General features: G+C 38.6%; 2 protein-coding genes across 3 annotated transcripts in view; one reads left to right on the top strand and one right to left on the bottom strand.

The window, feature by feature from the left end:
• mcph1 (microcephalin 1) overlaps window positions 1–26,315 on the bottom strand; it is a 315,247-nt gene that overhangs the window by 81,659 nt on the left and 207,273 nt on the right. The window lies entirely within an intron of this gene.
• Window positions 2,606–26,315, top strand: part of angpt2a (angiopoietin 2a) — a 106,957-nt gene continuing 83,247 nt past the window's right edge. For both annotated transcript variants that reach the window (XM_080192033.1, XM_080192032.1), the window contains exon 1: window positions 2,606–3,343. In XM_080192033.1, coding sequence (XP_080048159.1) covers window positions 3,062–3,343 — 282 coding nt within the window. In that variant the 5' untranslated portion in view covers window positions 2,606–3,061. The remainder of the gene's footprint in view (window positions 3,344–26,315) is intronic.

Here is a 26,315-nt window from a genome sequence, read left to right as displayed (position 1 = left end):
AGATTATTTAATTGAATTCACTTTCCATTAGCTGCCACAGTGGGATTCGAACTGATATATCCAGGACATTCGAGGTTGGGCCTTTGGATTATTAATTCTGTGACTTACCACTACGCCACTATCTCCCCCAAGTCATTAAGCTCACACTTTTATTGAACAGGAAATCCAGGAGTGTGATCCTAATGCCAGGGCTAAACTCAAGATTCACAGCAAATTCCAGTCCAATTGTTGGATTCCTGGCCAGATGTAGGACTCACTCCATCCCAGCTTCGAGTGGGTCCATTTGGTGAAATATCTGCCCCAAGCATTGAAGCCACAGGACATCATAAATTTCTATGGTGTCAATTACTAAAGGATAACTAAAATGATGAACAATTACTTTTCCTTCCTTTTTACTTTAGCCTTTCATAATATTTGTGTCTCCATTTAACTTGCCGTGAGACACGAAATGCACAGCGAGAGATCTAGTATGAACTGGCACTCTGTGAAAACAGGGCCCACTTGCGTCTGTTAAACAGTGCCCAATTGAGTCTGTTGTGTGAACCTTGCCAAAACAGCTCATAAAGAAATAGTTTTTGAACAACAAATTAAGATATATCCTGTGGCTAAAAACATGTTTAGCACTTGAGACAAAGCATTTAATTGCAAACACGGTTCAAAGTGATAATATTCAGAGATAAACAGAGGATATGGACAAAAGAATTTTGATTTAATAAGTTAAAAATAGACATGCTTGCAGAGTTCATTCCCTTTGGAGAATGCTTAAGAGAATTTGGAAAATATATTCAGTGACTTGAGTGCTCTCTGACCCTCTTTTTTGCTGCTCCGTAAATTGCTCGAAAGTGAGCAAGAATGGTCAATTGGATAATTTTCCTGTTGCTCCCTCTGAAGAAGTGCTTCGAGTTTGTTCTGAGGTATCTCCCAATTGAATAGCTGAGATCTGAACCTCTGCAGTAAAGTTTATCCACATTTTGCCAACCACACTGTGTCCACTGTGCCATCCCACAGTTTACCATTTTAAGACAATCATCCTTTGTACACATGCAGTCAAACTCTAAAATAATTATTTGTCTGAATAACTTTGCCAGACAAGCAATGTTGAATAATTTGGCTCCCTTTTCAATTGGGAAAATTAATATCCTCCTCTCAACTCACTGCTTTTATGCTTGCTCCATAAACACGCTCCTGCAAAGGGCAAATCTGTCACCGAAGTGATATTATTGAAAGTTTATAACCAGTGCTACCGAGAAAGCATTTCTCACACCATGTACACTTTACATAAAATTCGCAATCCATCTTCGACAAAATCAAGCTGATTTTTTTTTCCTTTTTCTCAAGAACTTAAATTACTTTTAGCTTTACTGCCAAAGGAAGGCTGTCTGGCAATCGTATTTTAAACATTTGAGAAAGAAAATAATTTTTTCCCATTGGTGTGCAGGACCTATCAAACTTAAGAGTGCACAACTCATTGGATTTGCATGCAAATTAATCACTCTTAGTGTCAGATCCTCACGAGGGCCATATCCCTAATGGGGAAAAACTGAACACTTAACTGTAATAATCACGCTTAAAAAAGAAGTCACTATACCTGAGAAAAAACTGACCTGCAAAATATCTCTGAACCTAAGGTAACGGCAGAGTCCTTGTGAACGAACTTTCTTGCTTCTTTTGCCGGGAAAAAATAATTCCAATATAATAATTTGCAGCTTGGCAAATTGTCAAAAAGGATTATCTGAACTGATTTCAGAATTACTTCAGTCATTTGAAGTATATTGAAGTTTTGATATAGCTTATGGATTAATTCATGACACTGGAAACTTCGTTATAAAGGTCCACTTGCGTGATATAAATGTGTTTGGATTGGCAGAATGTTGAATTAATTGATAGGAAGGATGTCAAAAGAAAGCAGTTTCAAAAATACTGAGAACAATTTTTAGTTCTCACAATTGAACAGAACCGAGGTTTCTGAACGGAAAGGAGACTATGTCCTGCATTCTAATGAATCTGCAACCTTATCAGCAGACAACACATCCTTGAAATCTAAAATAAATAAAAAATCATGCTAGTGGCACATTACTAAAAGTTCTGGAATTTGTTAAAAACTGTTCGCTTAAATTTAAATGTGTCGACTTACGAAGCTTACACTGCAACTCACTGTCTGAAATTTATTTAGTACATATGACAGTAAGAAAGTTTTCAATTTCTGACAACACTTTATCAAGTTATCTGCAAAGTGTGGCACAACCAAGACAAATATTTCTAATTTGCTGCTTGTTTAGTGGTGTATTTTTCCTTTAAATGCATCATCTATTAGTGATACAGATTTTCTTTTTTATGAAATGTAATTTGATGAAGGCATTAGTTATTTCAGAAAAGGCATTTTGCACTTCATAAGCTTTTTTGCGCATCTTAATTTCTAGCTGTACACTGTTCTTTGCACGTAGTCCAGGGGAAGCCAGTATGATTCCTTCTGTTTATTCATAGGTCCCACTTGAAGAGTTGAAAGGGAAGTAATAGTGGTTTTGTTATTGGCCAATCATCTCTCTTTGGAGTTTTGGTAAGTTCTGTGTGGGTAGGACAGAAACATACTCGTGTATCTGTGTTGTCTGAGAGTGATCTCCCTGGTGGAAGATTACTGACAGCACAGAGGGGAATACACAAATACAACACTTCGGCAATTCTTGTTAAGTTATCATAAAAAAAGCTGCATTGATCGAGTCAGATACAGCAGCCTGCAGAAACGTGCATACGGCTTCAGATAAAAGGGCACTTTCAAGCTGAGAAACCAAGCCAGTGGGGAATTGTGTTTGCTTTACAGCATTGTCTCTGCCTGCGCAACACAGACTGAAAGACTACAGGAAGTAATACAGAACCTTAATACTCCAGTTTTGACAGAACATCAGCAGTCATAGTTCACAGTGCTTTGTACTTGGCAATTTTACCACAGAATTCCAGAGGATAAAAGCAGAACAACTGAAAAATTCTTTTGACAGATCTTTAAAAAATCTTGGATTGCACTTAATATACAAAGGACTCTCTGCACTTTGAACGGACACAGAAAATGTTGATTCCTTCTCTCTTTTTCTTCAGCTGCAGTCTGTCCCTGGGAACAGGGTTTCGCAAGGGTATGGATAACACTGGAAAAAGGCATTATCAAATACAGCATGGGCCTTGCAGTTATACCTTTTTGCTTCCTGAGGTGGACAACTGCCGTACGATGGCAAATCAATATGTGCCTAACACGGTGCAAAGGGACTCTCCAGAAACAGATAATGATGGCTCCTTGCAAAGACTTCAGCAACTTGAAAATATAATGGAAAACAATACGCAGTGGCTGCACAAGGTAGGTAAATCATCTTTCTCTCTGAAAAGTGAAGCATTCTTTTGGCAGCAAGGTAAATATCGAAAAGCAAAAGGAAAGGAAATGTATCAAGTAGTAAACTGTGATAAGCTTCAATATAAAAATGTTGGTCTGATATACAGATTACTGAGAAAGTTTGCTAATTTGTCTTGTTATTCTATGAGAACTTAGCCCTGTTACAACAGCATTGTTCCTGTGCTTGGGAACTGGCAAAGGCATCAGTATTTTACTTTGGCTAATGATATAGTATTCAGTACTGCTTTGGTCAAGGTACTTTTTGTGCGTGATTCTTAATATTCCACACATGATTACAACAGTGGTCCAAATCAACATACTGGCAATAACTCAGCCAAAGTATTTTCAACATGAAATAATTAAAACTATTTTTTCAAGATGAGCTTTCTTCACAAATGTTTTACTGGCTGAAATTACCAATGCTTTCCAGCTGAGAGATACTGTGATTTTTCTCCCCCCTTCCACAGATCAAACCTCACTGTAAATTACGATTAACGACCCAAGTGAAAACTGCTTGGCACAAGTGACCAAGTTTGCAAGTCTGCAAATCTACATGTGATATGGCGCTATGTTAAATCAAGTTTAGCTCCATTCTTCCCATTTCCCTCCCAAGAGAAATGCTAATAATGCTGTACTAATTAGCATAACTTTAATAATTGAAAGGCAAAAGGTGCAGACGTGAAGAGACAGGGAATATTCGGTGCCATATGCAAATTATTTACTGATCGAACAGTATCCATAGAAACATATGATTTGACTGTTTAAAAGCGCAAAAATAATTATGTTCTTTCAGTACATTTAAGAATGGCCTTAAGCAAATCAGTGCAGCATTCTTCATCATTTTATGACTTTTTTTCTCCCCAAGCATTCTATCATAAAACTTTACAAATGGAGTAACAAATTCTGCTGAGCAATTCATTTTTAGGAGTGCCTCTTTTCCCCTCACATTTGATGCTTAAAGCACCCACAAAGTTGGATAAGTTGCGCCAAGTTCCCATCAACATAGTTGGAAACTGTTCACTGGGTGAACAGAAATGGCTATGCAAAACTGTACGTTTGATTGTTTTTCTTCTTTGTTGGAAAATACCTGGTGTCAGTTCTGCAATTCCCTATAGCTGCATCATGGAGAGTCAGAGCAGTGTGTGAAGAATCACTGATGCATCGAGCAGTGTTAACTTTTAACCCTCTTTGTTTTAATAATATTAAAAATAGCGATATCATTCCCAGTGAAAGCTCCTTACATTCCTGGGCCCAAATATGATTGTACATGAAACACTTTTATCAATTATTATACCCTGGTACAAACCTATTGCGATGACCAGATCAAATTCGTACAAAGCAGTAAAGAACTTGAGCATTGATCATATGAATTGTGCTGGTAATTGTAGTTAAATGGACTAGCTTTTACGAGGACTTGTATCAAGAGAGTTCATTCAACAGATATCGAAAAGGTACCCAAACGTGTGAGAAAAAAACTTCACCGTGTAAAGTCAAAAGAAAATATTTAAGGAACTCTATACAGTCGCACTTAAACAGAGGGAAAATAGGCTTCTCTGCTATTAGCGCAAATAAATGTTGCCGGAATTCTATAGCCATTCACATTGGCGGTATTTGCCAGTCCCGCTGGCAGCACATCCCCACCTATGGGTTTCCCGCTGGCATGCGGTGATGTCAATGGGAATTCTTTTGACAGCAGCAGGACCAGATAATTCCACTGCTATCAAACAACAAGCTATCTTCTGCTGGTGGGAAGCACGCAGCTGTATGGCTGGACAATTTCGCCCATTATATTTTATTTAGTAGGGATAACCAGGTTCTGTGCACATTGTTATGCACTTGACCATTTTACACTTCCCTGTAGTTCCTATTTCATTTTGTGTGTTTCAAGTAGCATGCTTTATTCTTTCCTCACTACATTATAATGGCAAAATCTGTTTCTGTACCATACCAATATGGCTCATACAAATGGTAGATCGTGACTTCATCTTTATGAATCGTGAAAAATCCAGGAGGTGGCAATTTGGTCCATCGTGCCTATGCTAACTCTTTGAAAAAGCTATCCAATTAATTTCACTCTCTCAATCTTCCTCAAATTCCTGCAGAATTTGCATTGTATAGTTCCAATTTCATTTGAAAATTACTGTTAAAATTGATTTGACAGCTCTTCCAGGCAATGTATCCCTGATCATAAAAACTTACCGCGTAAAACTATCAACTCCATAAATCAAGGTTTGCTCTGGTAATGTACCAGTTAACACATTTGCACAAAATTCCTTTCCACACAAAACAAACAGGATAATAGCTGTCAAAGCAATGCTAACAGGAATTCTATTCAAATACATTACCCCCTGGTAAGTCCCTATCTTAACTGAGTTCACTGGGACAGTGACTTAAGGAGAGGACATGGGGAGCAGGAGTCTCCATCACAGAGGGAAAACAAATAAACGAATACACATTGCGACACAGTACCATGGCAGAGATCTCAAAGCAAACATATCATAAATAGATTAATAAAAGTTAGATACTAACTCTAAAAAGAAACATTTGGGATCTATTTCTGGATGACTTTCACTGCATTGTTTGTCCGTGGTTGTTCTGTCATCACTGGATACAAAAGTACAAAATGCCAGCTGTTCTTTAAAGGTAGTAATGGCAAGTTTGGGTTGCACAGTGCGTACAAGGGAAGCTTGGCAAAAAGAAATAGCAGTAATTGTAGAGACCGAGGATAAGACTGCTTGTCCACCTTTCTCGTCTGGGAAATAGACAGTGTGGGACAAGGGCTTTTCTTTTAATAGGAGCACTTTAAAATGTTTTTAATATCACAGCTATGAAACCAAAGTTGGCAGAAGTATTTTTAAGCAAAAAAAAATTCTCAAGAAAAAATTGTGTTCAATTGTTTCCTGCAGTCAATTGCAAAATACTGGCATAGTCCTAAGTGTGGCAATTAGCCAAGTTAGAAGAATGATATAAAAAAAACATAGAACACGTCTAATATTTTCCTTGATGTGTAAAATTATTTCTAATCTCTGCTTTCTCTAAAGAAGGCACCAATTCCTTTTTGGGGACAATTGGATAAGAGCGTAATTATGAATTACATTGTAAGGGCATTGTTATGAAGCATTTTCTTCATACAGTGAATTGTTGAAGGAAAGAAAGCTTTGCCACTGGGAATGGTAAAGGCCAATGTCACAGTTGGGAAAATTTTATAACAGGCAAGTTACTCAGCTGTGGGAAGAAAGCAGGGTGATTTGATGAGGTTTGAACTACTTGAACACTGTCACAGAGCTAACATAACTGACTGAATGGCCTCCTTCTGTGCTGTAAACCTTTATGGGCTGAAGTAAAAAGTCTCCAAATTACACTGTTAATTGCTGCTCTTGAGTTCAAATGTATGGCCTCTTCAGAATCATTCTGCAAACAAGCACTGTTACTCTGATTCTGCAAACAAGATCAGTTGGCACTGGAATGGCTAATCTGCAAAATCTAAGCTTCTTTATTCACTGAGCTGTGACTTAGCTGGCAGACACTCAACACACCCAAGAAAGTTAGTTGACAATGCTCTTCCAACATGATTCCTCTCATTGCAATGTTGCACCCACCTCAGCTATGTCAACAGCAGTCTTCACTGCACTTAGCACAGTGGAACTGCTGACTTTAAAATCAGCAACTTTATCTAGTTAAAAGGTGTCCTGTGTTATTAAGCAAACTGACTGTTGAATCTAATCAGCTGGCGCTGCATTTAAAGTGCATTCTGCTAGCCCGCTGAGGGTATCCCATTTTAACAGCCAGATTCTGTATCCCTTTCAAAGCTGGCAGCTTTACAGCTCTGAACTCAGCAGAAGGTGCCAACTGGGTCGCTGGTGTTGACAGCCTGTTGTCCTTGGTGTTCACCTCTGTAACACAAGGGGCTGAGGCTGCTGCAGCAGCATTTCTGTCTCAGTTGCTCGGATTTCACAATTTGAGCAATATTTGGATGGTTGGGGGAGTTAAGTTAAAGAGAAGTAGAAGACTTGCATTTACATAGTGTCTTTCAGGATATTCCAAGCTGAGTTTTAGCCTATCAAGAACTTCTGGCATTGTCATCACTTTGTAATATGGGAACCATGGCAGCAAAATGGAGCACAGCTTGGGCTGACAAGCAGCAATGTGATAATAACCATATCATCTGTTTTTATAACATTGATTGAAGTTTAAATATTGGGTATGACACTGGGGATAGGTGCCCTGCTGTTTTTTTGCAAAATAGCGCTGTGCAATCATCACAGGCAGCAGATGGAGCATCGGTTAAATGCATCATCTGAAAGATGGCGCCTCTAACAGTACAGCGTTCTCTCAGTATTGCACTGAGGTTTCAGTCGAGAGTTGTGTGCTCAAGGTTTGGAATGGGATTTGAACCCAAACCTTTTGACTTCGTGACAACAGTGATACCAACTTTGCCATGGCTGACACTTCAACTGTTGACACATGAAGTGTCAACAAGGACAGAGTGAAAGAGATGAGTGAAAAAGCTCAGATTCTCCCTGATTTCCCACTGTCTGTGAACATTGACATAAATACTTGAGATTGCACACAAGTAAAATGCTGTTTTGTATGTGTACATCAACATCAGACCACGAAATCTGCACCATTTTAAAGATGTTTAGATAAAGTTTATAAAAATGTAGTCCAAAAGAATAGTGAAAATGGTAAATATTTAGCACATAGACTCTAAAAAAAATCTGTTTTTTTTAAGATGCGTAATAATCTTGTTCATTAAAAGCACAGCTATATTGTTAGCTTGCTGCTCGCTATTAAGAAAATAAATTCTTTCAAATGGTTATCTCCAGGGGGATCTGCTGCCCATGTCTGACATGTAAGGAGACTGGAATTTAAATATTGCTTCCCTTGTTCTATCTTCTCAAGCAGATGGCAGCCTGTCAGCTTAAATAATTACTTCAAATATTGATAGATTGCTGTATTTCACAAGGGTTAACAATACCTGATGTCACCGGACAAGAATTAAAACATTTCCCAAATACGCTCCAGAGAGTGCATAGCCCAAATATTTATACAACAACACATAGCTGTAATGATAATCTCTTCATCTCGACAGGCAGTCCCTTGCTGCTGAGTCAGATCTTTCCTGTTTAACACTTCTTCAGCTTGCCACCTGTTTTATATCTATGGCAACCAGTTCGCAGAAAATTTGGACAAAAGGCGACTTTCTTATTGTGCGCTGCAATGTAATTCAAAGTAAGGCAACTAGTTAAATGGCATTTAACAAATATCTGGCACTGACAACTAAAATTATATCAAGTAAGTCTTTTCATTTGGAGATACATGCACGCACATAATTTGGCAATGTTTCTATCAGCATTGCACTAACTGTAAAATAATGTGGTTTTGGGGAAAATATTACCTACCAGTAAAATATTACCAATATATGTCCCGACCTCGCGCTCCATTCTTGATTGGCTGCTGCCCTGTCATGTGACTGTAGTCTGGTGTGGTGCTTCTCTCAAATTGTACAAATGTGTTTTAATTGAATCTGTGGATTAGTTTCCTATATGCACTTGGAGGCCACTTAACGCACCCTCCCTCCTGCTTAAATGACCTTATCCATTCAGGACAGGATCTGGGGTGGGGGTGGTTTTTAGTCCTTGAAACCATTCAGACCAAAAGTTATATTTTTTTACCACAGGCATCTAACCATCAGAAAATGGGGTGGCAAGTGGTTAGCACTGCTGCCTCACAGTGCCAGGGTCCCAGGTTCCATTCCCAGCTTGGGTACATTCTGTGTGGAATTTATACATTCTAGCTTGGGTAAATACATTGGATTATGGGGATAGGGCCTAGGTGGAATTGTGGTTGGTGCAGACTCGATGGGCCGAATGGCCTCCTTCTGCACTGTAGGGATTCTATGATATTGCAATGTATTGTATTAAGCAGTGGCTGTCATTATCAACAAATAGTCACCTAATCAGCAAGGTTTCAGACCAACAGCAAGCTAGTTTATATGACATTCATAAAAATTGCAGTACTTGTTTTGCCTTTTTATGTTCTTTTTGAGTTGGTACTGAAAGATTTTGATAGCAATCATTCCTACCACGAATACCATAACTGCCCAAGTTCCTCAAGTAATTTTCCTCACTTGCTCTGTTCCTTTCTTCCCTAGGTTTATTGTAAACTTTTCAAAGAATATTTACAAAATAAAGCATGCATTAAAAGCTTACAGACTTCAGGAAAAAACAACATGGAATTTATCCCTAACATTGGTTATTTGAAGTTAGAGATGCCCATCAAAGGCCCTCCTTGCACAGGCCTTAACATCTTAAGCTGAGATACTCAGGATTTCCAGCTACCTTGGGCCAATGGCCCTTGTATAACAAAGTAACAGTGAATGGGACCTGCAGTTTGACGAAGCTTCTGTGGAAATACAATACATGGAATGCACCATAACAACTTAGCACACAATAATCAAATAGAAAACTTCTACAAAACACCACTGATACTGGAAACAAAAACAGAAAATATTGGTAGCAGACATGAAGAAAGAAATTGACACTTCATGTTGAAGACCTTACATCTGCTGGAGAGGAGAGAAAATGGGGGAGGGGAGCAGGAAGAGAGTAATGCAAGAGGGAGAGAAATACCAACAATTTCCTGTCAAACCCATTATTAGGATCTATGTTGATAATCAGTAAGGACAATTGTGCAAATTCAATTTTATTTTCTAAACATTTTTCTGAACTGGAGACAACAATGAAAAAGGGGAAAAGAGCTTCAAGAACAAAATAAATTTAAATTTTCATCGTTTTAAGCTGTTATAATAAAAAGAAATTGCACTGGCAATGATTTTTTTATCATGTCATTGGTATTGGAGTAATGTTTGCACTATTGGCAATGTGGTACATAGAGAGAAAACAGTTAATTCCTTAAATGTAGAACATAGAAATATAGAAAAACTACAGAACAATACAGGCCTTCGGCCCACAAAGTTGTGCTGAACATGTTCCTACCTTAGAGATTACTAGGCTTACCTGTAACCCTCTATCTTACTAAGTTCCATGTACTTATCTAAAAGTCTCTTTCAAAGTAAGTAATTCAAAGTAAGTAAATTCAAGAAATTTCAAATATTTCTACCACGTGTCTATGATGTGGTACATTGCTTCGTTAAATTTCGATATTACACTAATAGGCTTCGCTGAAACCACAATCACATTCTGGATCGAAGGCTACTAATAAGAAACAACATAGCATTTTTTAGCATCATCTTACAATTGTTATTAGATGAACAATAACATTCCAGCTGGCACACTCTCTTCATAATAACTGAATGTGATTTTCAATAATCAATCCAAATAGCAGTTCAATTAGGCCACATTGTGGACAGAAAGAACACATAGAATATAAGTTGTTTGACAAATTTAGTTCATTTTCTTGAGGACATGGAAGTGCCTTTGGATGCTGTTTATGGCATTTAGTCAGGTTCTGTACAAATGATTACTCACAGAATGAAAGTGCATGGAACTGGAGGCAATCTTCTGACGTGAGTTGGTAATTGGGAGAGTGGTAGAAGGCAGAGTAGTAGAAAACATTCTTTTGTTAGTCTGTTACATTACAGACTATATTATTAGTCTGTGACAACTGATGTTCCACGGGGATCAGCTAAACACATCTATAAATATTTGGATAAAGGAATAGAAAGACATACCCTAAGTTTGCAAATGACACTGAGCCAGGGAGCAGGAAGTTACAAAAGAGGAAAGAGAGATTCCATAACCGGACACAGCTATGGCATTTTAGGTTTAGGTTGACTGTGATGTTGTTGTTGTTTGGTTAAAAGCTTCAAAAACAAATTTGTCTTTGTGCAATTTTCACTACTTATGACAATGCACCTTACCATTTGGGTTGACAGGAGCATATTGGTGGTCTTCTCCTTCCTGCTATCCCTCTCTTTATGAATTCATTCTGAAGTCAGATGGTGAAGTATAAAACCAGATTGTTTTAAGTTCTTCCCTCTCTTTGCCACCCCTATTCTACTATGCTTGGGATGCTTTTTATGTCTTCTATGAAGACAAATATAAAGGACTTGTTCAAAGCTTTCTCTATTTCCTTATTTTTAAGTATTAATTCCCCAGTCTTACTCTCTAAGTGATAAATGCTCACTTTAGCTTCACTTGTCCTTTTTATATGTGTGCAGGAAGTTTTATTGTCCATTTTTATGTTTCTTGTTCGTTTTCTCTCATCCTTCAATTCTCCATTTTTTATATTTTCTGAAGTCATCATTTGCTGGTTTCTGAAATATTCCCAATCTCTGGGCTACCACTAATCTTTGCAGAGTTTTCTTTCAATTTGGTGCCATCCTGTTACCCATCGATGGTGCATCCTTCTTGTGGAATCTTTATTCTCGATGGAAGACATCTTTGTTGAGAGTTATGAAATATCTTCTTAAATACCAGTCACTCCCTCTTTATTGTCTCATCTTGTAACCTATTTTCCATTTCATTTTAGCAACTTTGTTTTCATCTCCTTGCAATTATCTTTTTTAAAATGTCAGATGCGAGTTTCAGACCCAAATTTCTCACCCTCAAATTGAATATGAAATTCTATTATGTTCTGATCATGATTACCTAGAGAATTCTTTACTATAAGGTTATTAGTTAACATGCTTAACAACAGAGCATCCAATCTGCAGTACAGAATACCAAAGTTTCAAAACCTTCTAACAAAAAAAAATTTTAATCTCAGTCCTAATTGTCAACCCCTTATTCTGAGACAGTGACTCTGAGTTATAGATTTCCCAGCAATGGAAATATGCCCCCTGTAACCCCTTAAGAATTTTGTGTTTCAATGAAGTCATCTTCTCATTCTTTTCAACTTAAGATTTAACCTATTGTTCAACAATTGTAAATGGGAAATTCTGTCCCCTTATTTTGTTTCCTTTTATTGCATGTTTCAGTTTTTCTCTCATTTTTTCCCTCAATCATCAGCACACCTGCTCGAGACACATCTTTTGTTTTTTTTTCTTGACCCAGCACTTTGGCCTTGTAAAACAAGTTCTTCTGTAAGTGAATCTCTCCTGCCTTCTACCCTATAGCCCTTTCTGTCCTTGTTCCACTTACTCCTTGCTCAAAACCTATTTCATCTCTCACTTTTCCAAGTTTTGATGAAATTCTATTGATCTGAAGCATTAACTTTCTTTCTCTCTCCACAGACGCTGCCCAACCTGCTGAATATTTCCAGCATTTTCCGTTTTTATTTCAGATTTCTAGCATCCCCAATATTTTGCTTCTCTACTGGTATGATCTCACCAAAACCCTATTATTGCCATAAGACTTCTTTACTCTTATACTGTTGCATTTGTAATAAGTGGCTGACATATTATTTGCTTTCCTTATTGTTCGCTGTACTTGCATGTTACCTGTATGCAATTAGTATTCAAGAGCAGTCAGGTCCCCACCCACAAAAAAAGTCTCATCTTTTAAGAAAAAAAGCTTTCTTTTAAATCAAACCAAATCACTTTGCATTTCTCCACATTATATTTCATCTAGCACTTTCTTTTCTATACCCTGAACTGATTCAAAGGCCTTTGCTTACTCCTTCCACCTAGATTTGTACTATCAGCAAACTTGGATACCTTGGTGTGCATTTATACCAGCCTCTTGAAGTAGCAGGAAGGATGAATGCAGTGGCTAAGAAGGCATTTGGTATGCTTGTCTTTACTAGCCGAGCCATAAAGTTTAAGAGAAGTTATGTTGGAACTATATAAAACATTGGTTAGGCCACAGCAAGAGTATATTGTGCAGTTCTGGAATCCACATTATTGGAGGGATATGATAGCATTGGAAAAGATGCAGAGGACATTTACTGGGATATTGGCTGTGTTGGAGAGTTTGTATTATGAAGAGCAAATGGATAGACTGGGCTGTTTTCCTTGGAGTAGAGAGATTGAAAGAGGAGATGATTGAGATTTATAAAATTATGAGGTGCGTAGTTAGAGCAGACAGAAAAAATCCTTCCCCTTTTTGAAGGATTACTAGGGGGCATAAGTTTAAGGGAAGGGGTAGGAAGTTTTGAGGGGATGTGAGGAAATACCTTTTTACCTAAAGAATGGTAGGAGTCTGGAACTCACTGCCTAATTGGGTGGTGGGGGCAGAGACCTTCATAACATTTAAATATTTAGATCTGTGCTTGCTGTACCATGGGCCAAGTGCTAGGAAATGGAATTAGAATAGTTAGGTGGTTTGTGTTTGATTGGCACAGACATGATGGGCCTTCCTTGTGCAGCACATCTCTATGACTCAATACTCACTGCCTTCAGTCTGTTCTGACTAAATTATAGTGAACTGGGATAGCAGTTGGGTTCAGAACCCTGGGTGTAGTGTGGCCAGATCTTCAAAAAGTCAAAACTGGTAGACTTTGAAAAACCATGGGAAGGCAGGGTTCCATGATGACTGACACATTGGGTGACCAAGGGCAGGACTCTGTGAGGAGGAGCAGTTAAGGGTAGCTCATGTGATGACACCTGCTGCAATATGTTGATGATGCGGAGATACCGGCATTGGACTGGGGTAAACACAATAAGAAGGCTCACAACATCAGGTTAAAGTCCAACAGGTTTATTTAGTAGCACAAGCCACTCCCAATTACCTGATGAAGGAGCAACACCCTGAAAGCTAATGATTTTGCTACCAAATAAACCCTTTGCACTGTAACCTGGTGTTGTGAGACTTCTTGCAATATATTGAGCCAGAGGTGGCAACTCTATTATGATACCAATGATTGAAGACAGCAAAGTTTTGTTTAAATGATATATCTGCTCTATGTCTAAAAATAGTGAGCTAAGGCTCGGTCTGTCACAAGATCCCAGAATCCTCTATTCCCCTCTAATTTGACTGTGGAATGCAAAATGGTAAGGCCAACCTCCATTTAAAAGTATTGCCTATTTTCATTTGCACACTGGGTTCCAACAATGGGTATTTCCAGTCAGAAGGTGGATTTTAAATTGGTGAACTGGTGAAGTGTGGGACATTTTGTTGCACTCGGAAATATCAAGCAAGAAAACAGGTGGTTTTTCAATGAGAAGTTTGTTTGAAAGTGCCACTGTTCGACTGAACTTGCCCATCAACTTCCTCAGTACTGGTTTACCGAAGAATATCTTGCTCATTGCCCACCCTAGCTGGAAAGCTGACGCGGCACCTGGGCCCAGGGTTGCTAATTGCTAAAGAGAGAGAGAGAGACCCATGATGCAAACTCTTTTTGTGGAGGTGTCACATAGTACAAAGGTTAGGTTCAGTTATAAAAACAAAAAATGCTGGAAAATCTCAGAGCAACTCTGATGAAGGATCATCCCGACTTAAAACATTGGCTCTGTTCTCTCTCCACAAATGCTGTCAGACCTGCTAAGATTTTCCAGCATTTTCTGTTTTGTTTCAGATTCCAACATCCACAGTATATTACCTTTATCTTAGGTATTGTCATGAAGATACTTCGTCCCACAGCTTTCCAACACTCAAACACGAGAACAAGGAGGAAAATCACTGAAGAATAAATGTTGCTGTGGAATTTTAGCAAAGTCAGCTTCTTCAAAGAGGAAAGGTAAAATGCCTGCTCATAAACCAAAACAGAATAAATGAGCAAAACAGGCCGATTCCTAACTTCATAGGAAATGCAAATTTAATCGCTTGCTCATGGCATTTTGTCTTTAATAAGCAGGCATGTTTGAGCTTTTCTGAGTGGATTGGTCGATGGTTATTTTGTCTTTAATAAGCAGCAGGATGAAGCTCACACCTGATGATCTTGTCTAGAGATCTAAACATCCCTCCATCCTAATAAGTTATTTTATCTCATCAGTTTGTCAGCCACATAAGTCTTCAATTGAGCCTCAAAATCCTGATCTTGCGAGGTCTATTTCACACCATTGAGCAGCTCATAATTGTAAGCAGATCAGTCAATCGACTCAGAAAAACTCAAACATGCCTGCCAGCATAAAACCTAACCTCTTTGGCAGGCTTCCCTCATAATCCACGGCTTCACCGGAAACCGAAGGATTTTCGGAATAAAGATCCAGACTGTTTCACATAGAGCACTTTGTTAATGGTCTATGCATTTCAGTCTGGAGGGACCAGATTCTTCAACAAATACAGTGTTTTGTTGGGGAATTATTTCATAAGTAAAACGGATTCAATGCTCATCTTTTCATCTTCAACAATGTTGAGGTCAGTTCCATGACCCCTAAAACTGTTGAGATTTTCAAAATGGCCCAGAAATGAATGCCTTTCTGTTTGAGATCAATAGTGCAGTCCAACTTGTAACAGTTCAGAAGTTTTCTTCAATTGAGCCAGTCTTTTTTTAACTCCAACTCAGTTTGGGATTTTCATCCATATATGCCCAAGAAATCAGATACAGAGAAGGTCAGAATTACTGATCTTTTCCAGCGAGGCATTAGATAAAGAAACAAGGAGCGAGCCTCAAAAAGTATGACGTAAATGGCACAAACTGAACACAGTAGGTGGAACTTTTGCGGCTGTAACAGTTTAGATTTGAATTATTTTATGCAGTGACGACACAATGAGATTCCCACCCATTCATTCATTCATAGTCAATGCGCAGAAAATCCATGCTCCTAAAATGCCTGGTTCTTGCATTTGCATTACAACGCAAATGCAGGATTAGAGCAGCAGCAACAGTAATGCAAAAAGTGTTCCTGTCAAATGGAATCATTCCTTCCTTTTTTGACATCAGACATCAGAATTGCATACAAAATTCTAGAGGTACTAATTAATGTATGTCTGGCCTCAGATGGACTGAAATATGATGACCACTTCAGATCCCAAATGGTCCTCTGGATCCCAGGTTGAAAACATATGCATCACATCATCCAACCTTAACTCCTGAACAATCCATTTGTTTGTATACTACAATCATTTAAGTAACATCGTTGGGTTCAATTCTACAGCTCTGTTAGATATTATTGCTCCTGCTGCAAAGTAGTTTCAGTGGCAATGTAATCTGGGTAGCAGAAACCCAATTGCTGTGATACTCCCTTCAGGAAGTTGTCTCACGTTACTTCCCAGATGGTCCCAGTTAAACCACCTGCGAACTTTTCAAATGCATGCATGGAATTCTTTTAATCCTGCGAAACCAAAGTTCTTGTCTACATTAAAATGAGCCGCTGGAGGAACAACACTTTGCACAGAGTTCTGCTGTCACTAAGTCAATCTGTAATCTAATATCTGTCTGTTGCAGATGGTGAGGTAGCTGTCTCAGCTTGGTAGGTAATGACAGACTATGTTCATTCAACAAGTATTAAATACTGGGAGTAATGTGCTGGGTAGGAAACACAAAAATCATTCTCCATTGAATTGGCAATACTGTTTTACACTACAAAACAGTAGTAACCCATTCAAGACTGGCCCAAATTTCCCCAAGGAGCTTGTCTCTTAACATAGTGTACATATTACAATCAGGAGGACAATCTTCACTTCTGATCATTTTATTGGAAATGTGGCATTTTTGCCAAACCAACCATGATTTAACCTTGTACAGGAGTTGAAGCAGCGCAGGTTTCTTCAGGCAACATTTTGGCCTTAGTTTGCCCATAGATAGCAATGTGCTCTTCACAACTTATTAAAGTCATAGAGGTTTGCAGCAAGGAAATAGGCCTTTCGGCCCAACGTCCATACTGCCCTTTTTTTTAAGCCACTAAGCGAGTCCCATTTGCCCACATTTGGCTTATATCTCTTTCATATCCATCTTACCCATGTAACTGTCCAACTGCTTTTTAAATTACAACATTGTACCCGCCTCTACTACTGCCTCTGGCAGTTTGTTCCAGCCACTAAGGACTTGAATGGTATGTTTATAATCGCACCATTCCTGTCCCAGCCAGGTATTATGGCTAAATTATAAAATTGCTGCTTAAAGTTTCATTTTACATGATGTAGAAAACATCTATTCTAAACAGAGCATGTTTTCACTGTAAGACATTAAGGTTTTTGCTTCCACTCAATTTTCAATCCAATCCTTCATTAAATCCTATCACTTAACCTCTTCAAGGAACTGCACACACAGACCATGTTCACTTCACCTTCAGGTGGTATTTTTCATCTCAGGACAGTGATAACCCCAAATAATAACATTTCTTATAAGAGGAAACTTTTACATTGAATTTTAGCAAAAAATGGCAGAGTGCTGTTTCCGATGAGAAAACCAGCACCTTCATCGCCAGAGAAACTAGTCAGTTTTCTCTTTAGATCTTACAAAATACTGCCAAAAAAAATTAAGGTGATGTGTTTCACGCTGTCATACATGGGGGCGGGGCTTCAACATGCCAGCAAAACCCGGTTGCTCAGAGATCAGAGTGCCATCTTTAAAGGTGGCCCCAATCAGAACCTGAGTAAGCATCCCCCTATGGAGATCTCAGTGACCATCCTCCCCACCTCTGATTGGAGTCGGCATTTCTCTTCTACACCCTTCCCCCTGATCATTGGCCCCTTCTCCCCTCCCTCACTGCCGATCATTGGCCCTTTCTCAGCCCCCCACATTCACCCGATCATCAGCCCATTCTTTCTCTCTGCAACACCGATCATTGGCACCTTCATACCTTCTCCCTACCACCCGACACAGTCTGAGCTGGCATCACCACTCCCCCAAAATGGCAATTGCTGGCATCCTTTGCTCCTCTGTCCACTCTGGGCCACCACCACATCTAAATGAATCCACACTCTCTCTCCATGAGGCTCCCAACCTGTACACATAGGCATTACCAGGCCACTGCCTGACAATGTCACCCGCCCACCCGCGCCCCCCCCTCCCCCACCCCAGGGGCTATACTTCCCTTTACGAGCCTAGGGAGCCCCCAATGAGAAGTTCACATCTGTGTAAATCGTTGTAACTGGTGCCAGTGTGATGGCACACTGATGCCTGCTGAATATCCAGTGAGAGAGGAACTCCTGGAGAGTGAGCTCGCTAATGACATGCTAATGTATTAAAATGAGCCATCTGCGGTCCTGTGGCATGTTTCACAACACTCAATCGACAAGGAGCGAGTGAGGTGAGAATTCAGAAATTCACTGGTGCGAATTGCACTTTCTGGATTTTGAGCACACGCTGCCATTCCCACAGAGAACGTGGACTCGAAATTGCCTCCAAAGAATCATCACAGCACACGAGGAGACCATTCAGCACATGGAAGTTAATGCCAAGCACAAATTTAACGTTCACATAATGGCCCTCAAACCAAAATAAGTTGAAGTGAAATATCTATTAATTGTGAAGTGATGTGATGCAAGAGCATTTTCATATGTATTTAAATGAATTTTTGCTGCTCTCATGGTCTTTGCTTCCAGGGCTGTATACTATGCTTAATGAACATCTATTGGCATCTGTACTACTGCGTCCAAGATACGGAGATACATTTGAGTTAGAGGCAAGAATTATGTTTTGTAAATAATGACTAATAATGTGATTGCCATAAAACAAAAAAAGATATAAAATCTGCTGATACTCACAGATTAGCAACAACAGTGTGTTGTTTCCCTGCCTACTGCTTGATGGAAAATGGTACATATTTCCTACTTTTAACAATACGATCAATGCATTTTTGGAAATATCTTGGTGCCATGCAATTTGGCCATGATTTTGACTGAGTACTTTTGACCCTGAGTAGCCAGCTTCTTTAAAAATGCATTTCTTGTACAAATGGCTTCATGCCGTGCTGGGTAGTGATGAGTAGGCACTTTTGAAATACTTTATTCTTAATATAAGGCAGCAAGTCAATCTTTATTTCATTCAATGATATAGATTTTTCTCAAGCAAACAAAAATCTTAAGTCACTGAAGAATTGCTTTACTTTGTTGACTCCAATTTGTGATTTGCAGCTTGCAGTCTCGTGTTGTGATCCATTTTTGTAACCAATGTACTATCAGCATGTCAAGTTGTTTGCTCCACAAATTAATCACATAGATCATATGTTAGCAATAACATTTCACTAGATGACAGGATATAACACCATATATCTGATGTTAAATCCTTGTTGACAATAAGCACTCCAACTCAAAGACAAATGCTACAACTTAGGCTCTGTGCCAATATTCTGACATTGTAGCACCTATTTAGCTTTAATAACGTGTGGCTTTTATTTACATTGAGCTTAATCCTCACAGGAAGCCTTTTGCTCTCAAAGCAAGGGGATGCCCACACCATGTTACTGAGGCAGAGAAATGAGCTTGAAATCAAATTGCTAGCCAAATAATGAAGAGATGCTAATTACCACAAAACTGTGAGGTCAAATTTATTTAAGTTAAGTAAAAACAGAAAAAAAATTGGAAATGCTCAGCAGGTTAGACAGCATCCACGGAGAGCAGAAGGAAAGGTTAACATTCCACGTTGCTGGCTTGTCTGACCAATGACCTGAAACATCTTCTGTGTTTCCAGCATTTCCTGCTTTTCTTCAGATTTTTAGCTTTTGATTCTTACCTCATATTCTTATTAGCTGAATATAGTTTTTAACTTTTAAATCAAGTTCTGAACATCCCGAAAATTTTGGTTTGGGCTGGGAAAGTTGGTGGCAGAAGGAAATGCCCTCATGGTTGTGAGGTGGAGTTATCTTACTAAACAGAAGACAATATCTATCCTCATTGATATGCCTTACAATATAATCTGTTCTCGTGCAGTGAAATTGACAAAAGAGGAAAAGAGAATCGTCCTCCGCTGCCAGTTTCGAACCAACAACTTCTGAACTCTGCTCAAATCCTTGTCAGGAGATCAGAATCACTTATTGCTCAGCTTACAGCCACAGCTCAATAATTATAAATATAATTTAGTTAAGGACAAACAACATGTAATAACTCTTTGTTACACGTATAGTGTCTTAAAACTGGCAACCCTGGGAATGAGTCCGTGCTGGATTTCTGCTCTTGCCAATATTTGGAAACAAAAAAAAATCAGAATCTTAATTCAATTAGCAGGTTTGGGGTGAGCTGAGTCGGATTCAGTCCAGTATCATTGAAACCACTCAAAACGCAGCAAAAGGACAGTGTGCAAAGCTGAATATTAGTCCAGTGTACCACTTTGCCAGTGCACCACTCAGCCAAACTGCCCTGGTAAATTATTTGACTCAGTTAATAATAACTAGAATTGATTAATGCATGACAGTTTATAAAAATGACCTGTTTTCAGATAACCATTTCAGATGTTGTACCTGTATTATATATTAGAGCATCTTACCTTTAACCATTCATATTTCCTTTCACCAAAATATGTTAGATCTCAAGAGTACAACACATGTTTTTCAAAATTTTATGTGACTTCAATGTGAACTAATAATTCTCTTATGAAATGACAGTATAATATCAATTCACCTAACATCCGCTGCTTCCTCATCTAATCTAGCTTGTGAAGCTCACTGAATGATCAACGCACAAACAGTCAATAGCAACTGAGTAAATCCATACCTTAACTTTATTTGTGCACAGATATCCAATAACCACGATGCCTAAACAAACCCAATGCTTCCCTGTTCAAATGTGCAATCCATGAAAAGTTAATCTCGTATTCACACAAAGATTCAGTTTTCCCAGAACTGGAATAGAACAACTTCCAATGACAATTCAAAGGGTTGTGTTTTACACTAACATCCTGCAGAACTTAAAAATTATTTTATGACCAACATTCTGCCTTTACAGTAAGATAATAAAAAGGCAGGGTATCTTAACAACAGGCATGATACTTCCCAGTAATTTATTATATATATATTTTCTTGAGATGTTCCCGAGAACTATGATATGATGGTCAAATAATTCTTCAAATTCATTTTAAAAGATTTAAATAATTACTATACCTTGGTGCTCAGAAATACTTTCAACAATGCATTTTTATTCATTATAGACTCTTATTATCTTTGCCTGCTGCAGATGGTTTCAAAAGCTCAGCAGTTAGACACAGACATTGAGGCTTAAACACAGGTCTGGAACAGAGAAGCCAGACTTCGAATGGCATGCAGAACACTACAGATCCCAATAATAAAAATTCCAATCAGATTTTCCGAGGCTTTGCTGAGAAGAAACAGGATCTTTAAGGCTTCCTCATCTAAGTATCATGATGAAAACAAATGAACTCTTTTAACTCCACTATTCACAAAGTTTACATGTTTCTTCACTTGTTCTTATGCATTGATGTTCTGTCAAGTTATAACTAAATTCTTTTGTCATTGGCACAGTTTTGATATCTGTAATATCCTCACCATTGTTAAATTTACCACTGAAGTGTACCATCTCTAAAATTTGCATTCTCATCAGAGCAGAAGAAAATCCAAAGGAAGAAAACTTTATTCAGCCATTAAAACTTGCTCCATCCAGAGGCCTCATGGTATTGTTCGATCATGCCCTCCCTCCCAAACCACCTATGATCCCTTAGTTATCCCCAGCTCCTGTGAAGAAATCAAACAGTCTTGTTAACTATCTTGACAACTCTTCACTTGATTTCTGAACAGCAGTGACTGATCCAGCATTTTATAATTACGCTTATTAACTCCAAGTCAATTTCACAATTTTTTCATATACCCTCTCTCCTGCTGCAAAAAAAAAGTTTTCCTGATCTCTAAATTGATGAAGGCTATGCACTTTTTAAATACAACATCCCTTACTTTTCTTAATAATCTAAAAGCAATATGACACTTCAGCAGCAACAGTTCGAGTACAAATCTCTTGAAATGTTTTAAAAGAGGTGTTCATAATTTGGACAGAATCAACTCTCTGCCTAACTTGTATATCTTGTATAGCCTAACACAGAACTGAATAATCTGCAGGTTTAGAACAGATAGATGGAATAAACAGCATATAAGCTCTTTATACTATCCCACTGTTTAAAAAGAGTAGCTTTTATGTTATAGCCTACACTATTTGAATTACCTGACGGGTTATTGCAGACTGATAAATGCATTAAAAATCTTTGGAAATGCAATTGTTTCATGCTACAAGTTACATTTATGTCCTGGTTGGCTGCAATAAATCTTCTTATTTTGATCATCTCCATTTGTTTTTCTGCACTTCATCTTCATGAGTCTCATAGTGATACAAATTGTCTTAGTAGTCAAATAATGGGTTTCCAAACCATTGTAGTGTGAAAAGGTAAAAGTTAATATGAGAATTTTGAGAAAGTCAGCTCCCTTGTCATGTAGACATGCAGGAACAGTGAGAAAGTACTCAACACAACCAGTAAATGAATGACTGACACTGGAAAACACAAACATCCTAAACTTGATGATTAGTGTTGATAGTAAATGGAAGCCAAACCAACAAATATAGTACTAACACTGTTCAACCAAACTGGTGGCGGTGCTGGCAGGGGCGGTGGTGAAAGATGGGGGTTGTTGCTATAGTTCATACAAAGGAAGAATGTGACAAGCATGCATTAATAAATTGGCAGAATGACATTTAATTGGAGAATAATTTTCAATACTGTTAAGTGTAGCATAAGTTTTGGCAAGTTGTGCATTTTGGTATGAAGAATATGAAGCTTGGACAGTAAAAGTCTAAGTGGAGCTGTGAACAAATTTAAGTTTATGTATTAGTCACAAGTAAGGCTTACATTAATATTGAAATGAAGTTACTGTCAAATTCCTCTCGTTGCCACACTCTGGCACTGTTCAGGTCAATGCACCTAACCAACACGTCTTTTAGACTGTGGAAGGACACCTGGAGGAAACCCACACAGATACGGGGAGAGTGTGCAAACTCCACACAGACAGTGACCCAAGCTGGGAATTGAACCTGGGTCCCTGGCACTGTGAGGCAACAGTGCTAACCACAATGCACTGTAGAAGGGATCAATGGATTATAGATAGACAAATCACTAAAAACTGCAATACAGTTCAATAAAATCATAAAAAGACAAACCAACTAATAGGGCTCATTTCTAGGGGCCAGGCTGAAAAGCAGGAATGCCTCGTGGAAAACCTTGGTTCGACCACACTGTGAAGAGTTCCGTTCTGCACATTATAAAAGGGGGATTGAAAAAATTGGTGAAGGTGTAAAAAAGATTCACAAAGATGATAAAAGAGCTGATAGGTTTTAACTAACAGGAAACCTACGAGAGGATGGGGATCACTCTGCAGAAAAGGGAAGCCTGAGAGTTGACGTGAAAGAGGTGCTTAAGCCACTGAGAGGGTTGATAGGATAAATGTGGAGAGTAATTAAAATGTATGAGAATGCACTGCTATCTATATGAACGATGGACTCAGTGGAACTAAAATCACGTGTTGGAAGAGAGAAAGTCAGTAATAAATAGATTGCTTCAAAGTGTTAAATCTTAGTCAAAGTCTTGTTCACACAGGGAATTGTCAATATATAAAAATTATCAGACAGGAAATACAAAATCATAACTTGATATTGGTACTTCATTACAAATTATATCATAATGTACAAACACAGCTTTGTGCTCATGAACATGGTCTGCTTCTCTCTATTGCAGAAATGTATACTTTCCAGCAACCATCACTAAACAATAATCCGGGATGAAGAACCTGATAGATTTTGCTCATTATTAGCCTTTATTACCGTGGGCGGCACGGTAGCACAGTGGTTAGCACTGTTGGCGCACAGTGCTGGCCTCAGTTGACTGTCTGTGTGGAATTTGCACATTCTCTGTGTCTGCACGGGTTTCTCTGGCTGCTCTGGTTTCCTTCTGGAGTACGTACAGGTAAGTACGTGTGGTTGGAGGAATAGGCTTAGGTGGGATTCTTATCGGTGCAGACTCAATGGGCCAAATAGCCTCCTTCTGCACTGATTCTATGATTAAAGTTAATTGTTAACCTCATCTGTTTGGAATCTAATCCAGGGCAAGGTCTTCATCTGCTGGATTGCAGAAAAATCTTGAGACAAAAAATGTTCAATCAACTTCAAATTTCCTGGAAGCCATGGTGTGAATAAATAGCTAAATATCAGGCAGCTGTATGAGATTATTAAAGGAGAAGCAAAGCCAGAATATACTGTCGCTGGGATCCCATGGTGCATTAAATAAACCAAATGAGAATCCAAATTCCTGATTCTGCTCCTCCTGCCAAGAGTCAGTGGCAGGTTTTAGTTGTTTAATACCACTTATTATATGCTATCATTCCTATTTCCCATACCTTGTATATCTATCCATCCTTAGGACACTGCAGACCATGAGATTTTAAGAATTTATAACAGAGAACAATATTTAGCTTCCATAGCCATTGCTTGGTACATTTAGCATATTGGGAGCAGTAACTTCAGGGCAATTTAACTTTAAGCAATAAATGTTCATGTTGCATAATGCACCTTTTGTGTGACACTTCTAATTCACTCAAATAGATGCCACTACAATGACAAACATCAGCATACAATTATGCCACACAATTATTAGGATGCATTTGCACTGCAATTCCCTGTATGAAAACAGGTTTCAGTCAAGCAGCTTTTGTTTACAATGTTCAGTTCCTGTCTGTCTGAAGTTTAACTATCCTATCTAGGAGTAAGATCTGTGTGCGTGGATACAAAGAAATCTCCGCCAAAAATTAAGTGCTTAGATATTTAGGGCATATAAAGCTCAGTGTGATGGGTTCAAAAATGTGTTGTTGTCAATCAGGTTTAATGTTGTAATTAGCTTATACTCCATTTGTGCTTAAAAAGTAGCACAAAACTACCCTGGAGGGTTTGGACAGTTCTTTCAGGTGTCAGGTAAGGTCCTAAACTCTGGATTTACACCGCTCTGTATCAACATTAAACTTGTAGCATACATGGACCCTTACATAATTTAAAATCTATTTATTCCTAGAGTTGGGCTTAGTCCTTGCATTATGCAGATTAAAAATTCCACTGGGAAATGAATTTCAAAGGCTATTGCTGCATTGAATAGGAACTAAAACATAGAAACAAGGATAATTCCAGGTCATGATGAAAGTTAAAGACCTTTACTTGTTTTCACAGCCAAAAAGATAATTCAGCTGAGATATGCAAAATAAAAGAACCCCAGAAAAAGAAACTGAGAACAGAACGATAAAGCAAATATATCATTAAATGTAAGCAGATAATTTATATCAGAAGAGCTGTTAGAGGGGCTGAAGATGAATTTGTATTTAAGGATATGCTTGCTTTCTTGAATATTAACTTAACATGTCATGGGAAAACATTTCTTCCTACTGAATAATGGATGGGTGCAAAGCTTTTGTGTGAAGGAAACTGATCATATATCCAATAATTTATTCAAAATAAACTGGATTGGGATAATTCACTGGCCAGAATCTTACCAAAAAAATGGCAGTGTGTTGTTTCCAGCGAGAAAATCGATGTATTCCTCCTGAGAGAAACATGCCGGTTTTCTCTCCAGCTTACTACACCCTGCCAAGAAAAAGTTTCACACCATCATACAGGGGTGGAGTTTCAATATGCCAGCAAAACCCAGCTGCTCAGAGATCATGGGCACCATCTTTATTGGGTGCCCTGATCAGGACATGAGCAAACCACCACCCGAGAGGTCTTGGCGGCCCCCCTTCTCACACCCAATCGGAGTTGGCACTTTTCCAACCCTACCCCTCCCTCCGCCAGATCACCGGTCTCATCTATTTCTATGACTATAACTTGGATGGTAAACTTTACGAGTCCAGGTGAATCTACCTTGGGTTTCTTAACAGGTCACCTCACAGTGTTACAGCCCTTGACTTACTCAATCTTCTGCCAGCTCATCCGTAGATGCTAATACCCCATGCTTGAATACTGATGGGGACAGGATGAATTTATTTTCTAAAGTGTTCCTTAATTACCACATTGAAATTCTAGACTGTTCATTAAATACCACAGTCAAGCAACGTTCATATGGAAACCTGTCTTCGGGAAATTAACTGGGAAGCGGGAACGTGGATGACAGATTGCCGAATGAGCTGTAGAAGGGTGGCCTTTCCTCACCCTTTATGTCTTCAAGTGACCAAACAATAAAA

The sequence above is a fragment of the Carcharhinus amblyrhynchos genome, chromosome 7 (genome assembly GCF_965287045.1).
Source record: "Carcharhinus amblyrhynchos chromosome 7, sCarAmb.v2.hapA, whole genome shotgun sequence".
NCBI classification, from domain to species: Eukaryota; Metazoa; Chordata; class Chondrichthyes; order Carcharhiniformes; family Carcharhinidae; genus Carcharhinus; species Carcharhinus amblyrhynchos.
This window is presented reverse-complemented; position numbering and strand designations above follow the sequence as displayed.